The sequence below is a fragment of the Palaemon carinicauda genome, chromosome 35 (assembly GCF_036898095.1).
Source record: "Palaemon carinicauda isolate YSFRI2023 chromosome 35, ASM3689809v2, whole genome shotgun sequence".
Lineage (NCBI taxonomy): Eukaryota > Metazoa > Arthropoda > Malacostraca > Decapoda > Palaemonidae > Palaemon > Palaemon carinicauda.
In genome coordinates this window covers 8641591-8657077 of record NC_090759.1, presented here as the reverse complement: position 1 = coordinate 8657077, position 15487 = coordinate 8641591, and the positions used below count along the sequence as shown (strand labels likewise).

Sequence of the window (15487 nt, the reverse complement as noted above, 5' to 3'; positions counted from 1 at the left end):
ATAAAAATGTCCCAACAGAAGAGAGAGCATAGACTTGTAGTGGGTTCATTTATATTACTGTAAGCAGCATAAACCTGGACACTGAAAAAGAAAATAGATGAAATATTGGTAGGTGTTGCCTTAGAATGTTACGATTCATGGCTAGAGTGTGGTAGGTAGATCGTATGGATGGGGAATTACTGTAGAGTCAGATTTAGAGTTCAGAAGCTGGAAAATGCCCTTTAGAACTCATAGAAGGTTGATATGGTTTGGATGTGATTAGAAAGGATGAGGAACAGTGGTTATGGTAGTGGCAGGATGAGAAACAGTAAATTATGGGAATAGGTGTATATGAAGATGGGTCTAGCCATGCTCAGTAGTTATAAAATTAGAATATAAAGAGTATAACCCTGGTAAGAGAAGAGCTGACATAAAAATGATCATGAGTCTTGTGTAATGTGTAACGAAGTTGTTTTAGGTATGTTAGCTTTATCACGATTTTACTGTTTGTAGGAATTGTATGTAAATGCTTTTAGAACGATGCCACTGACATTTGCAAAGCTGCACTCTTGCATATATAAAGTAATGTAAAACTTACACTGGTTTCATGTCACAACATGGTATAGTTTAGATTATTTTTTATTTTTTTCAATAGAATTCACTTTTAAAATTGTTTGCAAAATTTAGTATATTGTAAGTTTTTATTTTCCTATTACATTTATGTTTATTGTATGGTATGTTTTCCTCTTGTATTAATATTTTTTTTTATGTTGGGTTTAAAATAGATCTTGTATTTACAATCTTCCTCTTCTATTTCAGACTGTAGAAAAACTGAATGAAAAAATCGCTGACTTGGACGAAAAAGCGAGCAGCTTGGATAAAAGGCGCACTCAGACTATTGCAGCCATATCGTATATAAATGAAAGGAATCGAAAGAATAATGTTGAAAAAGCTGAAAAAGCAATTATGGTAATGTATGCAGGTTCTGTCAAAGTTCAAAGAGAACATTTGTTTTTGTAAACGGAAAACAGTTTTTCATGCCAGTCAATTACTAATGATTATCCCAATAATGCTTCCCTACCAATTATAGACACAATACAGATATTCCTACATTAAAGAAGGCTGTTGTCTTGCTGACAGCAATGGGTACCCGTCATTAGGAGGAAGTAAAGAATTTCACTTTTGGTGTTAGCAGTGTGTTAACATGGCTTTAGTTTGATAGCTGAATGTTCATCAGTATTAAATTTTATTTGCTTTGCCACTAAATACAAACCAACGTTATTTATTGGGAATATTACTTTTGGCGAAGCTGAAAGCAAGCCATTAGACTTTTAGCGAGGATTAACCATCCACCCGCTAGTTAGTGGTGGGTGGGGGTAGTTGCTACCCTGCTTTTGGCTCGGTAAGAGAGACTTCGTCTCTCTCTCGCTGTTCCATTTTTCATTACTTACTGGCAATTTGACTTATATTAAATTTGTTTTTTTCTTTTTATATACAGTTTCTGAAAATATTCTTGTAATGTGTTTATATATATTTAATCATTTCTTTACAGTGAATGTTGCTATTTGTATGACACTGCAGTGTGGCAGGTTCTCAAGGGCAGAGAACCTTCACTTATGATCTTCGTCCCCTTGGACGGCGGACCACCCGTAGGCTGGTAGCTTTCCAATTGACTTGGCCTCGTCATCGTGTGAATACTCCTTTTCCGTTCGGATGTTAACATCGCTCTCCCCCTGCGAGTTTTTGGAGGAAGACTGCTTGCAGCCTCCCTAGAGATTGACTTGGGTCTTGCTCTTCCTCGCTGACAACGCTGCTCTCCCTTGTTAAGTAGGCGGCCAGCAGATCCTCGGAGGGGGAACACCTCTCCTGTTATGCTGGTTAGGTTGCTCTCCCGAATGGCTTTCTTCAGCAATTAAATTGAAATAATAATCGTTTGTAATTCAACTTTTTCAGCTCTCGACGCCGAACTTCTTTAGCTTGTTCGGTCCATCTAGGGGACCCCCTCCTTTCCTGCCGGAGGTCTGAGTGGTTCTTCTGAATAGGTTTGTTTTGTCAGCTGAATAGATTAATTGTATTTCCTTTATTACAGTTCTTACGCTGCCTTTCATCTCCCGATGATGATAGCTGACAAATGGAGTGCACAGTCCTTAGTATGTTTTGTTCTCTAGGGAATAGCCTTTCCTGTTCGCAGGTTAGGGGGCTCTCCCGAGGGAGTTTTTCTTTCCTGTTTTTTTTATATTTCTTCAGTTAGAAATGCTGTACCTCTTCGCCCGGCTAAGACAGCCGCCTTAGAAGAGCGGATCTGTTCGTTCCTGTAGAATCTGCTGTCCCTGCCCAGTCACAGTCCTGTTCTCCTGTGCCTGTGGCAGCTCCTGATCAGCACGCTAACTACGACCTTTTCCATATGAGGATGAGGTCCCTTCCGAAGAGTGGTACAGTCTCTACAAAGTTTTTCTTCTTCTCCTTCATTCTTCATGCTCAGGAATGGAACGAAGGCAGTGGCATACTTGGCTCCTTCAAGGGTTTCCAGTCTGGGGATAACTTTGGGTGTTCGGGGGTGAACCCAGAAACTAGCTTCAGCTACGTTTCACAGGTTGCCCTCCACACAGACCTTCAACTTGTTGACAGGAAGCAAGGTCCACCTCCAGGGGTTGGACAACTTTCCCTTCCGAGGGAGAGTTAACCTCCCAAGATGTTGGGCTGCTCTCCCTTCCGAGGCAGAACTTCCCTTCATCAGCCTCTGTCCTGCAACCTTCCCACTTGGGGGTAGAATTGCTGACAGCTTATCTCATTGCAGCAGCTGCAGTTTCGTCGTCAAAGAATACGCTCTCCCTCATGCTGAACTGACTTTTCCGTCGGGGGTGGAGCAAAGTCCGAGGCGAGTTTCTCCTGCGGGTGGTCACCTCTCTCGCTTGTAAGAATCCCCATAGAGCCTCGGTTCCCGAGACCTTCGAGAAACTGTTTTTTTCCTCTGACTCAAGTCAGAAGAGGTTCTCTCTCTGTAGGAACCATGCAGATGTTCCCCTATGGGGATTCGTCAGGCTTCGGTGTTCATTACTCCTCGCCGCCTTGGACGTTCTCCTCCCCCTTACGGTAAGGACACGTCTCTTCAGCCCTGTCAAGGACTGTCGTTCGTCATTAGTCAGCTGTTCGTTACTCGCCAGCTGCTCATCACTTGTTCTCGTTCGATGTACCTCATCGCCTCGTGACTTTCACCCCTCGTGAGATCGCCATCGTTAATCTTGTTACCATCAGGCTCGTGCTTGTGCTCGTCATTCATCAGCTGCTCACCTTCGGGTGATCGTCTTACTCCCACTTCAGGGTTAAGAGTGCGTTGAGTGTTCGTCACTCGTCACCGTGACTTTCATCGCCCGCTGGGATTGTCCTTCTTCTAGAGAGCGTCAATCGTCGCCCCGTGACTCGCCTTGTCTCTTTCCATCGCGAGATCATCATCGAAGGTCTCTGCGACAGCCAAAGTATTTCTCGACACACTTATTTGGACTCTCCTTTGACTTGCTGTTCGCCAGCCTTGCGCCGTATGTCAGTCACTCGTCACTCTCCGTCTGCTCGTCACTCGCCAGCTGTTTTTGGCTCGTCAGTTGCTCTTTATTCTCCAGTCTCTCGTCATTCTCTGACTGCTTGTCATTCTCCGACTGCTTGCAGTGTGCCAGCTTCTTGTCATTTGCCAGTGGCTCATCGTTCACCAGCTGCCCGTCATTTGCCAGCTCCTCGGCATTCGCCGTCTGTCAACTTGCCATCACCTGTGAGAGTGCAATTGGTCTTCTGCTTTTTTCCAGGTTCCTGGGTTCCAGCAATCTCCCGTGTGCGGGTAGAATCACTGACGGTCACCGGAGAATTTCAAAAGCCTTATCCTTTGGGGTGGGTTTCTCCTTTTTCATTCTTCGTAGATCTTCCCTGGTAAGGATCACAGATCTCTTACACCTGCAATCGTTACTTCAAGCATGCACTCTGCTCTTCCCAGCGAGACCCTCCTGCTTTACCACTTTGGCTTCCTCGATCGCTTTATTTTATCCCTGAGCGACTCTCCTCTTCTAGGTGACATAGAAATTCAGCGGTAGGCCAGGTAACCTTCGTTTTCTGTAAGTGGCACTTCTCCGGTAGTGCTTACCACGACCTGCAGTTGAGAGAGTTTAACACACACTCCCCTACTGGAACCTAATCCAGCTTTCACCTTCAATGAGAGGACAAAGCACACGTGTCAACCTTGGCATCTAATACCTTGCTTGCCATTGAAAACTTGTTTCACATAAGTGCAGTGCTATCGATTTCCTGATGCATCTATCGGCTCGATAGTTCTCTCAAATGTTCATCCCTTATTAACATTTTCATCAGGGCGATTTATCCTGAAAAGGAATTTTTCAAATTCTATTTCCTCCCTTGATAACTATTACTATGATCTGGGATTAATACCCTACATAGACCTAATATAGACCTCCGATAATATGAAGTTTTTTTTTAAAAGTAATTTTTTGCTAAATAGGAATTTTTTTCATTATGGTAAAAAAATGATCCCTGAAAATCAGGGAGATAATTAGGAAAAAAACAGGAAACAAAATTGGAATAAAATGTCTCCATTTCATTGTTTTATAATGTATTTCTAAGTTATTTACCAAATTTCAATGCTATATCTTTAAAACTAAGGGAGAAGATTGAATTTGAAGGTTAATAAGTAGAGTTTTGAGATACGGGCGTTAGAAGTTTTTCTTTATATTTTACAAAGACAATATTTATAGCTTATGATTATAATGAATTTTATATTCTTTTTGGGTATTAATAAAAAAAACAAAGTTATTTATCATAAACATAAATGAAGATCGTTTTGCTTAATATCTTACTTCTTTTGGCTCATGTCAGGCAAGGTTGTCACTTGTCCATCCACATTCTCTCTCTCTCTCTCTCTCTCTCTCTCTCTCTCTCTCTCTCTCTCTCTCTCTCTCTCTCTCTCTCTCTCTCTCTTAATAGAGCAAACTTTTTTCTTCCATATGTTAACAAGAGGTTGAAATTGTCTTTTCCTCTTTGAAATGATAAAATTCTTGCCGAAAACGAGAAAAACAACCGTAAAAATGAGTGAATGTCAGAGGTCAAACTCAGGTATGTACAGTACTCTCTATGAGGTTTGTGGTAGGACTGAAGGGCGAAGGGTGTAATTTACCGTGTTATACTGTACATCGTCTGTGACTCGTAGAAGCTATACAGATGCCATTGTTCACAATTTCTTTTACATTAAAATGTAATAATTATCAAAATTTATGATAACAAAAGAAATACTGTACTGCATTTTCTTGTAGGGAACAATGTTTATGGTTTATTGAGTTACTTTTACTAATTACCCTGTAACTATGAAGGTAAGAGGAATTTTGACAAAATATTTCGTATATGCATTCTCCATTGCCATACAAAGCTCAGTGAATATTTTCAGGATTGTGTTTTTCTTCCTATACCTCCATATATTGGCATTCCGGCCAGGCCCCTTAAGGGACTAGGTCACCTCTTCTGGTCCGTGTCTCTTCCTTTTAGTACATGGTTACCTTACAAGTCGACATCTTCATCATTGAATGAACGAGCTTAGTTGCGCATGCGCCCTCACCTATGCGCTGCCACCAGGCAAGTAGAACACAGTTCTCCTCAGCCCTTCTTACCTGCATTTGGAGTCATAATCACGTAGGGTTATTCCCCCCCCCTTTTTTTTTCCTTCCCTCTGTTCCTTGGGAATGAATTCAGCGGGATTCTCTTCAGGAGAAGCATATTCGACCAACCCTTAGCTTGATCGGCCATACCATGTTGGAAGCGCTGCTTGTCTGATCAGCAAAGTCAAGTAACTTGAGGTCTGGTCAGTACTAAGATGGGTGACCGCCTGGGAACAGCACCGTGATTGGTATTATAGAAGTGCTACTTCTCTGGTTGTAGATGCTTTAGCGCATATGTGGAGTTCCTTGTCCCTCGCACCACCAAGAAATGCCTCTTGTGTCGTGGCTGGGAAAGGGATGCTGTGGACATCATCGTTGTTCTTTTCTAAGAGATAACTCCTTTTTTTTCTCATCCTTGTGGAGGTTGCCCCGTGGCGGATCCCCTCCTATGAGTTTGTAGTACACATCTCTTTCCAACAAGGACAAAGAATTTGCAGCCCAACTACGATAGAATACACTTTCTCTCTTCCTATCATGCGTGAAAATGTGAGGGCGATTCTCTCTATATATATGCGTTCCGAACTTTCTCTCCTCCTGGAACAGGTTAGTTTTTCAAACTGTAACAGCGAGGAGAAGGCATACGGTCACACAAACAGTTAGTCCACTGGACTTACTGGGTATGTTTGACCACTAGGAGACTTACTCCTAGATTCCGGAATCTCGCCATCGAGGAAGTATCTTGGACCATCTAGCAGTTTCTCTTGAGAAGGCTTATTCTGGTACAGGTAGTCGTCGACTTACAACAGAGATAGGGACCGAGAGATGCGTCGTAAGTCGATTTCGTTATGCGACGAACTAAAAAAGTGAAGTTTCCGTAGATTCAGTATAATGCTTTATGATTCGGCAATCATCTCGATCATATTTTATCAATATTTTCCTACTCTTGATCATTATTACATTTTCTTGTTTCTTAGGATATCATATGCTCTATTAATGCATTTTTTTATTCTATTCTTCAATTTTGGAAGCATTTTACCAATCGAGAAATACTCAAAATTTTGTTTAATTTTGGTTATGATCAGCTGATCTGAAATTGCCGCTACCTACCGTATCAAAATATGGCATACATACGTGTGGCATATTTTATATATAAATATATATATATATATATATATATATATATATATGTTATGATCAGCTGATCTGAAATTGCCGCTACCTACCGTATCAAAGTATGACATACATACGTGTGGCATATATATATATATATATATATATATATATATATATATATATATACACATACACATACACATACACACATATATATATAAGGGATTTTGACGTAGGAAAAATCTATTTCTGGGCGAGGGACCTGTGCCGCCCAGTGAATAAGCTCCATTTAGCACTTATTCTTAGGTAATTTACTGCTAAATATACCAGAGAAAAAATGTAAAGGAGTGCTAGGTTAACTAGCTCGCTCACCTATTGGTGTCGGTATAAAATTGGGCGTATAATCCAGAGGTCCCGCACTATTTAGATTCATCCACGACAGAAACCCCAATAGAGGAGAGCCGTTCAACCTCACTCGGTACTACTAACAATGCATCCGCTCAGAACCCAACTCCTTAGCACCCAAAGTTTGGGGACTCCAAGGGAGAGGAGCTGGGAGGGTTCACTGGGCGGCACAGGTCCCTCGCCCAGAAATAGATTTTTCCTACGTCAAAATCCCTTTTCTGGGCTCGAACCTGTGCCGCCCAGTGAATCTATACAAGAGAAAATGTCACCAAACTTGCAAAATAAAGGAAAAAACATAAGCGTAAGGGAAATACAGGATGCTTTTAATCAGAGATGAGTACCAAAAAACAATTATAAGGGTATCTTAAATATGAACATAAATCCAATAAGGTAGGTATAATAATGCCGTGAGTGATAATATATACAGATACTCAGGAGTATAAAAATTTACAAATATAATAACAGTATTCAGGTGCGAGACCAACGAATACAATAGGGTATAAATGAGGCAGGTAAGAGGGAGAGATAAAGAGACAAGGTATTAACCTGTGAGTTACCTGGGAGTAACTACGCTCCCTGCGGCTACTGTAGAAAATTTTAGGGCTTCCAAATGTTTAAGGTAGTGTATCTTGAACACTGACGGTGATTTCCACCCTGTATACCTGGAAAGGTTTGTAAAATTCATGTGGTGAAAGAAGTTCACCGAGGTAGCAACCGCCCTGATATCATGTGCAAGAGGAAAAGAGTCAGGGTTAGCTTGTTTAATAAAATACAAAATTTGTTGCCTGATCCCTTTAATAGTAATGGTACCGCCTTGTTCTCTAACGAATAGAGGCCCCGAGGAGTTAGAGGAGGTCCGGGATAAATAAGACCTAAGAGTAGTAACAGGGCACAGAGACGGATCTTGCGTGAGGGGAACAATTTTCCAGGAGGACCATCTGTTTTGAGGGTCTTCGTTCTTAGCCAAAAAGAATTTGTTAGGAGAAAGAAGGACCTCTCCCGAAGGCAGGAAGTCAATATGACCCGGGTCTCTCGACAAGGCTGCCAATTCAGAAATTCTTGCCCCGGAAGCCAAGCTCACCAGGAAAAGTGTTTTCCTGAGAAGGGGAATGTAATCACAAGAACTGTTAATGGTATCAGAAGCCAATTTGAGTACGTCATTAAGGAACCAGGTCACCGGGGTAGGACGAGTAACCGGTTTCAGTCTGGCACAAGCTTTCGGAATTGAAGCTAACAAAGAGTCGGTTAAGTCTATGTTAAAACCCACTAGGAAGATCTTTTTCAGAGCCGATTTAATAGTGGTGATAGTATTGGCTGCCAGACCTGATTCTAATAAAGATCTAAAGAAAGTGACTGTAAGGTTCAAGTTCATACAGTTCACGTCTGAGTCTATTAAAAATTTTGCCAACTTTTTAACTGCAGAGTCATACTGGCGGATGGTGGAATCCCGTTTATCCGATTCTAGGAACAAGGTGTTTTGAGGATCAATATTGGCACCATGCATAGCCGCAAACTTCATAAAGTCCATAAAGTTAGGGCGCTCTGAATGTTTGAGAAAGCGTACACAACGCGTGTTTGTACTATCTGAGACAGAACCGGATTGGGTATCGGGTGAGGGTATAGTCTCAACTCTCGCAGGAGAGGATACCAGTTGCTCTTGGGCCAGTTAGGTGCGACCAAGGCTACTTGTCCCTTGAAGGATCTCAGTTTGTCTAGAACTTTCAGCAAAAGATTCACCGGGGGAAAGAGATAAATCTTTTCCCAGGTGTCCCAATTCTGTGACATGGCGTCTGTGGCGTAAGCCTGAGGGTCTAGATTGGGAGCCACATATACTCTCAATTTGTGGTTGGATTCCGTGGCGAAGAGGTCCACTTGGAGACCGGGAACCTGAGAGAGAATCCACCGAAATGACTTTAGATCGAGTGACCATTCCGATTCTAGAGGGGAGGTCCGGGACAGGGCGTCTGCCACTACATTCCGGACTCCCGCCAGGTGGACAGCTGAAAGATGCCAACGGTTCAAGGCTGCTAGGGAAAATATGGCTACTAGAACATGGTTCAGAGGCCCTGACTTTGACCCGCCTCTGTTGAGGCAGCGGAATACCACTTCGCTGTCGAGGACCAGACGAAGGTGTTGTTTCTTGGGAAGAGCGAGACGTTTCAGGGTTAGAAGAACTGCCATGGCCTCTAGCACATTGATGTGAAATTGGCGGAACAAGGGAGTCCAAAGACCTTGAACTTTCTTGAGCTGAGAATAGCCGCCCCAACCTGATAAGGATGCGTCCGTGTGAATGATTAATTTCGGAGGCGGAAATCGAAGGGGAACTGACTTTGACAGACTGTTTGCTCTTGTCCAAGGAAGAAGTCTTTCCCGTAGAATGGGAGGAAGGCGGACTTTCCTGTCCCGGAGCTTCCGGTTCGCCCTCGAACGCCAGACACGATTGATATCTTTCAATTTTGCCTTCAGAAGAAGATCCGTCACTGAGGCAAACTGAAGGGACCCCAGAATCCTCTCTTGGAGTCGTCTGGAACTTACTTTGTCTTTGAGAAAGCGTTTGGTGTTCCTTGCAATCTCTAACCTCTTGGGTCTGGGAAGACACAGAGTATGAGATATAAGATCCCATTGCAGGCCGAGCCATTGGAACTTCGATTTTGGAAGAAGACGGGACTTCTTGAAGTTGATCTGGAAGCCTAGAGATTGAAGATAATGGATGACTTTGTGAGTGGCTTTTAGGCAATTTTGGGAGGTGTCTGACCAAATGAGCCAGTCGTCCAGATAGGCTACTACTTGAATCCCTTGATTCCTGAGTTCCTGAACAGCGACTTCTGCTAACTTTGTGAAGATCCTTGGGGCGATGTTGAGCCCGAAAGGCATCACCTTGAAGGAGTAACTTTTGTCCCCTAAGCGAAAGCCTAGGTACGGACGGAAGTGTCTCGCTATCGGGACGTGATAATAGGCGTCTGTAAGATCGATAGAGGTGGTGACGGCCCCACGGGGAAGTAAGGTCCGCACCTGCGAGACGGTAAGCATTCGAAACTTGTCGCATTGAATGGACAAGTTGAGAAGGGATAGGTCTAGAATCACTCTTCTCTTGTCCGAATCCTTCTTCGGGACACTGAACAGCCGACCTTGAAACTTCAGGTGTTTCGTTTCTTGTATGGCGTTCTTTTGTAAAAGATCCTGGACAAATTCGACCAGGTCCGGAGTGGAATGTTGACGAAATTTGTTCGGAGGAGGAGGTCCTTGAATCCAACTCCACCCCAGTCCCTTGGAGATGATACTGAACGCCCAGGGACTGAACCTCCATTTGTTGCGGAAGGCATAGAGCCTCCCCCCTACCTGCTGCACCTCAGTATTGGTTTGAGGAGTTGCCTCCACGTCCGCCTCGGAAATTCTTTCCTCTGCGAAAGGCTCTTCCCCTGCCTTTGTTCTGGTTAGAACCACGGTGGTAGCCTCTACCTCTACCATAACTCTGGGAAGAGCTACGAGCCTCGTAAGACTGGTTAAAGGCAGGAGAAGTGGAGGAGGCACCAGAAAGCTGGCTCTTAGGGAGCAGAACGGTGACATAGTCATCCGAAGGAGCCTGATAGGTGGAAGGCTGTGCAGGGACAACAGGAGATGGGGGAAGAGGCAGCCGGAAGTTGGACGAACCCCTCTGCTGTTGCCTGAACTGGGTGGAGGTATATGGACGAAGCTTCTTCCTACCCCGGGCTTGATAATTTGCGGGGTCATATTTGCGTTTCGGGGTCAAACCCCAACGGGCTATAAGGCTCTGATTAACTCTAGTGGCCTCCGCCAAGACTTCCTCTACGAGATCCTCGGGGAAGAGATTTGAACCCCAACAGGAGGACCGGATGAGCTTATTAGGTTCATGCCTAATCGTCGCCTCAGCTAGGACATGCTTGCGACATCTGCGTTTAGCAGTAGCGAAGTCATACAGGTCATAATATAAAGACTGTAATGTAGCCTTGTTGAGAGACTTAAAAATACTCTCCGTATCGTAAGTCAAGGCTATCGACTCCGTGGATGTGGCCAAGTTTAGAGTACGGCCCACACGTAGGCGGGAATCATATTCCTGTTTAATGAGGGATTCCGGGAGACGGGGAAGCCTCTCACTAAACAAAACTGAGGCACAGTCTGCTGCTAGCTTGCCAGAGGTAAAGGTGGTATGGACGTTGTCCCAACACTCAATGCCTGAAGGAAGAAGGAGGGAGATTGGATCCACCTCTCGGATGGGAGGCAAGGGCTTCTCCTCCAGAGCATATTGGAAGGCAAGCTCTGCCACCTTATTGACGCATGGAGTCAAGGTGTTCTTGTCCATTAAGAACATCGTAAAAGAGCTTTTATAAGGCGTCAGCATGGTGTTAGTGCAGCCGATGTCGTTCAAAAATCTGGCCCAAACAGATTGGGCTTGCTCTTTAGGGAAGATAACCGTCTCTTTGGGGACCTTGTCTAACCGAACTAAAGCTTCCTCGGTAAGCCTGGCATAACCATGAAATGGAAATGCCAGACCAGGAGGAAAGAATTCAAAGTCCTCTAGAGGACGAGTGCCAAGGCCCTCCAAAGTCAACATTCCGTCTGAGAACGGGGAATGAAGAGCCATACGCCAAGGGTTGTTCTTGGCAAACGGCGGGAGCTTAGAGGCATCCGAGATGAGAGAGCTTTGGACTCTCTCCGGAGCTCCTTGCTCTAAAGCCCCAAGTCTCTGACCGATGTTAGAGAACATCGTGTCCATCTTAGAGTGCATCTCCGAAACCAACTTTGCCTGCATCTCCGACACGATGCGAAGCATGGCTGATTCGGAAAGGCCCGGGCTAGCAGCAGGAGGGGCGGAATGAACTCCCGGGTCGTGAGACTTAGAGGAGGAACCAGAGGCCTTTGATGACAGGTCTGTACCTTGTTTAGAGCTATGGGAAGTCTTGTGGGGCTTGCGATCTTTGGGTAAGGTTCTTGATGTAGACTTATCCTTAGGGGGGACCGGGTATGATCGTTGAGACGAATCACGGTCCCCAGAAAATCCATGAAAAGAAGAGCGATCAGAAGAAGAAGAAAGAGCGGGGCTGAGGATAGGAATCTCAGCGCCGGAAACACTTGCCTCACTTACCACCCTACCTGTATCCGGCTCGTCTAGTAACATTGGTTCGACGTCCAGGTTCATGGAGGCAACATTGTCCTCCAGACCTCCGGGGGCGTCCGATGGATCTTGCTCTGGGTCGATGAGACCCGTTATGGTGGCATCAATGTGGGCAATGATGGGAGCTGCCACATGCCTAGCCACAGCGGCTGAAGACTTAGCGTTGGGGTAAACCATGGAGCAGTAGTCCTCAGATAGGACGTACGGCCGCTTAGACTTCACATTCCGGGCAAAACCACCAACCCACACCTTCAGTGTGGCCCGAGCCGCAGACTTTTGCTCCGGGGATGCCTGAAATAATAGTGGGAATTATAAAAGGGAAGACTCCCAATGGTCCTTCAAGACCATAGAGATCTTACTAATAGTAAAATAAGAAGGCAACATAGCCAACGGGACTCACCGAGTCAGATCCAAGGGTAGTGATGAGGTCGAAGCAAATCACACAGTTATCCGGGTGCCATACCACAACGTCTTCCAGTTGAACCCCACAAGGGGCATGAGATCGGCAGACGGAGTGGCCACAAGGCTGGTGCATAACAGCTGCACAGGCCGGCGTCAGACAATGCACCATCTATAAAAAGAATAGTATATGAGAAACTGTAATTCCCTTAAGTAGGGGTGGGTCCGGAGGACCCGGGCCTAACAAAGGTCTAACACAAGATTAGAGCTTAACTGTAATATTCTTAAGTAGGGGCGGGTCCGGAGGACCCGGGCCTAACATAGATCTAATACAAGACTAGAGCTTAACTGTAATATTCTTAAGTAGGGGCGGGTCCGAAGGACCCGGGCCTAACAAAGGTCTAACACAAGATTAGAGCTTAACTGTAATATTCTTAAGTAGGGGCGGGTCCGGAGGACCCGGGCCTAACATAGATCTAACACAAGATTAGAGCTTAACTGTAATATTCTTAAGTAGGGGCGGGTCCGGAGGACCCGGGCCTAACATAGATCTAATACAAGATTAGAGCTTAACTGTAATATTCTTAAGTAGGGGCGAGTCCGGAGGACCCGGGCCTAACATAGGTCTAACACAAGATTAGAGCTTAACTGTAATATTCTTAAGTAGGGGCGGGTCCGGAGGACCCGGCCTAAACATAAGTCTAACTTAAACTAAAGTATAGCAATCCATTCCGGTCGAGCCGGGAGCATAAAAAAGGATGCAATAACAAGGAATTAAGACACATGGTGTCTGATTTCCTGGGGCGGGGTAGGCCCCGGGCCAGGAAATAAAAGTATATCCAAAGCCAATCATATAGGAACTCCGGGGTAGTGATCTGTCATATATAATCATCATATATAATGATAGGAAATGTTATAAAATAATAGGGGGGGGGGGGGGGGGGGGGCGGAACTGTAGCTAAGAACCGCCAACCGAACCCAGAGGGTTTCGTATAACATAAGCCAGAATGAAAAGTGAATATAAAATAGGATGCCCCGGGATCCAACTCTGTTGACCGGTGGCCAACCAGACTAGACAGAGACGAACCCGCCGGGACACCCGGAGGACAAAGTCCATAAACACTGAACTACCCCCTCTAAAAGGAGGGAAGGCAACGGTCCCCTAGTGGAGGGGGAAGAAGCCTAGCCGCCCACCTAGCGAGAGGGGGAGCGTGGGGGAGGATCACGTGATACGAGGCAGCAGGGCTACCAACTGACGATCCCCAACCAGACAGATCAAACGGAGTAATGGCACAAATATTCATTATAATGATAATAGCGTTAAAAATATATAAATAAACACAGAAATTTTTTGGGCAAGGCATGCAACATAATAATTAAATCACAAAAGACACACCTGATGGCTTAAAAATAACATTGCCGCCTAGCAACGAAGGTCGGCAGCCATAACGATACGTAAATGATATCGGCCCTAAAATTGAATCACGAGGATTCTAAACGCTAAATAATGAATATTCACAATAACAAATAATATTTAATAATACACATAGTAACACCGCGAGTGAAACTAAAAGCTCTCAAAAACAGGAGTACCAACTGTAGTGAAATCAAGCAAGATCGATATGACGAAGAGAATAAACTCCTATAATATAAATATTAAACGATCTAGGTTGCTCAAAACACAGTAAAACCAAGCTTGGTACTTAACTTAGACGGTGTCTCCTGAGAAACCGACGAAGATGCCATAATCCAATGGAAAATAATCCAAAACGAGAGCACAACAAAAATGCGGGTTACTGCACAAGTCGTGCTAAAAGGAGTTGGGTTCTGAGCGGATGCATTGTTAGTAGTACCGAGTGAGGTTGAACGGCTCTCCTCTATTGGGGTTTCTGTCGTGGATGAATCTAAATAGTGCGGGACCTCTGGATTATACGCCCAATTTTATACCGACACCAATAGGTGAGCGAGCTAGTTAACCTAGCACTCCTTTACATTTTTTCTCTGGTATATTTAGCAGTAAATTACCTAAGAATAAGTGCTAAATGGAGCTTATTCACTGGGCGGCACAGGTTCGAGCCCAGAAATATATATATATATATATACATATATATATATATATATATATATATATATATATATACACACACACACAGTGAACCCTTGTTTATCGCGGTAGATAGGTTCCAAACCCGGCCGCGATAGCTGAAAATCCGCCAAGTAGGGACACCATATTTACGTATTTATTTAACATGTATATTCAGACTTTTAAAACCTTCCCTTTATGTAGTACTGTTAACAAACTACCCTTTAATGTACAGAACACTTAATGCATGTACTACAGTACCCTAAACTAAAACAGGCACAAATATTAAAGGCGATTTTATATCATGCGTTTCCTAAACACGCCAAAAAGCACGATAGAAAATGACAACCAATGTTTTTGTTTACGTTTATCTCTGATCATAACGAAGAAACAGACGCATTTACACATCTGTGTATAGGTTAGATTTTGCATCGACAACAATCTTACCAAGTATTGATTATATGTTGACTTTGTTATTACCAATGTTCTACTTAATTTTTCTTAGAACTTCCAAATAAATGAAATGTTTTTCTTTATGACGCCGCCTGAAACGGAAACCTTCCATTTGTTTACGCTCCATCTTCGATCTTAATAAACAAACGAATGCATTAAACACACATGCTCAAAGTGATAACTAGTGATGTAACAAGCATTTAGTAAACATTATGTTATTACAAATATTTTACTTATCGTATCCATATAAATTCCTAAAATTCATAGCAAAGC

At 43.9% G+C, this 15487-nt stretch overlaps 1 protein-coding gene across 1 annotated transcript in view; it reads left to right on the top strand.

Annotated features, from left to right (window-relative positions):
- Rtf1 (RNA polymerase-associated protein Rtf1) overlaps nucleotides 1-15487 on the top strand; it is a 229053-nt gene that overhangs the window by 165031 nt on the left and 48535 nt on the right. Inside the window, exon 12 of the mRNA XM_068358690.1 lies at nucleotides 799-948. Coding sequence (XP_068214791.1) covers nucleotides 799-948 — 150 coding nt within the window. The remainder of the gene's footprint in view (nucleotides 1-798; nucleotides 949-15487) is intronic.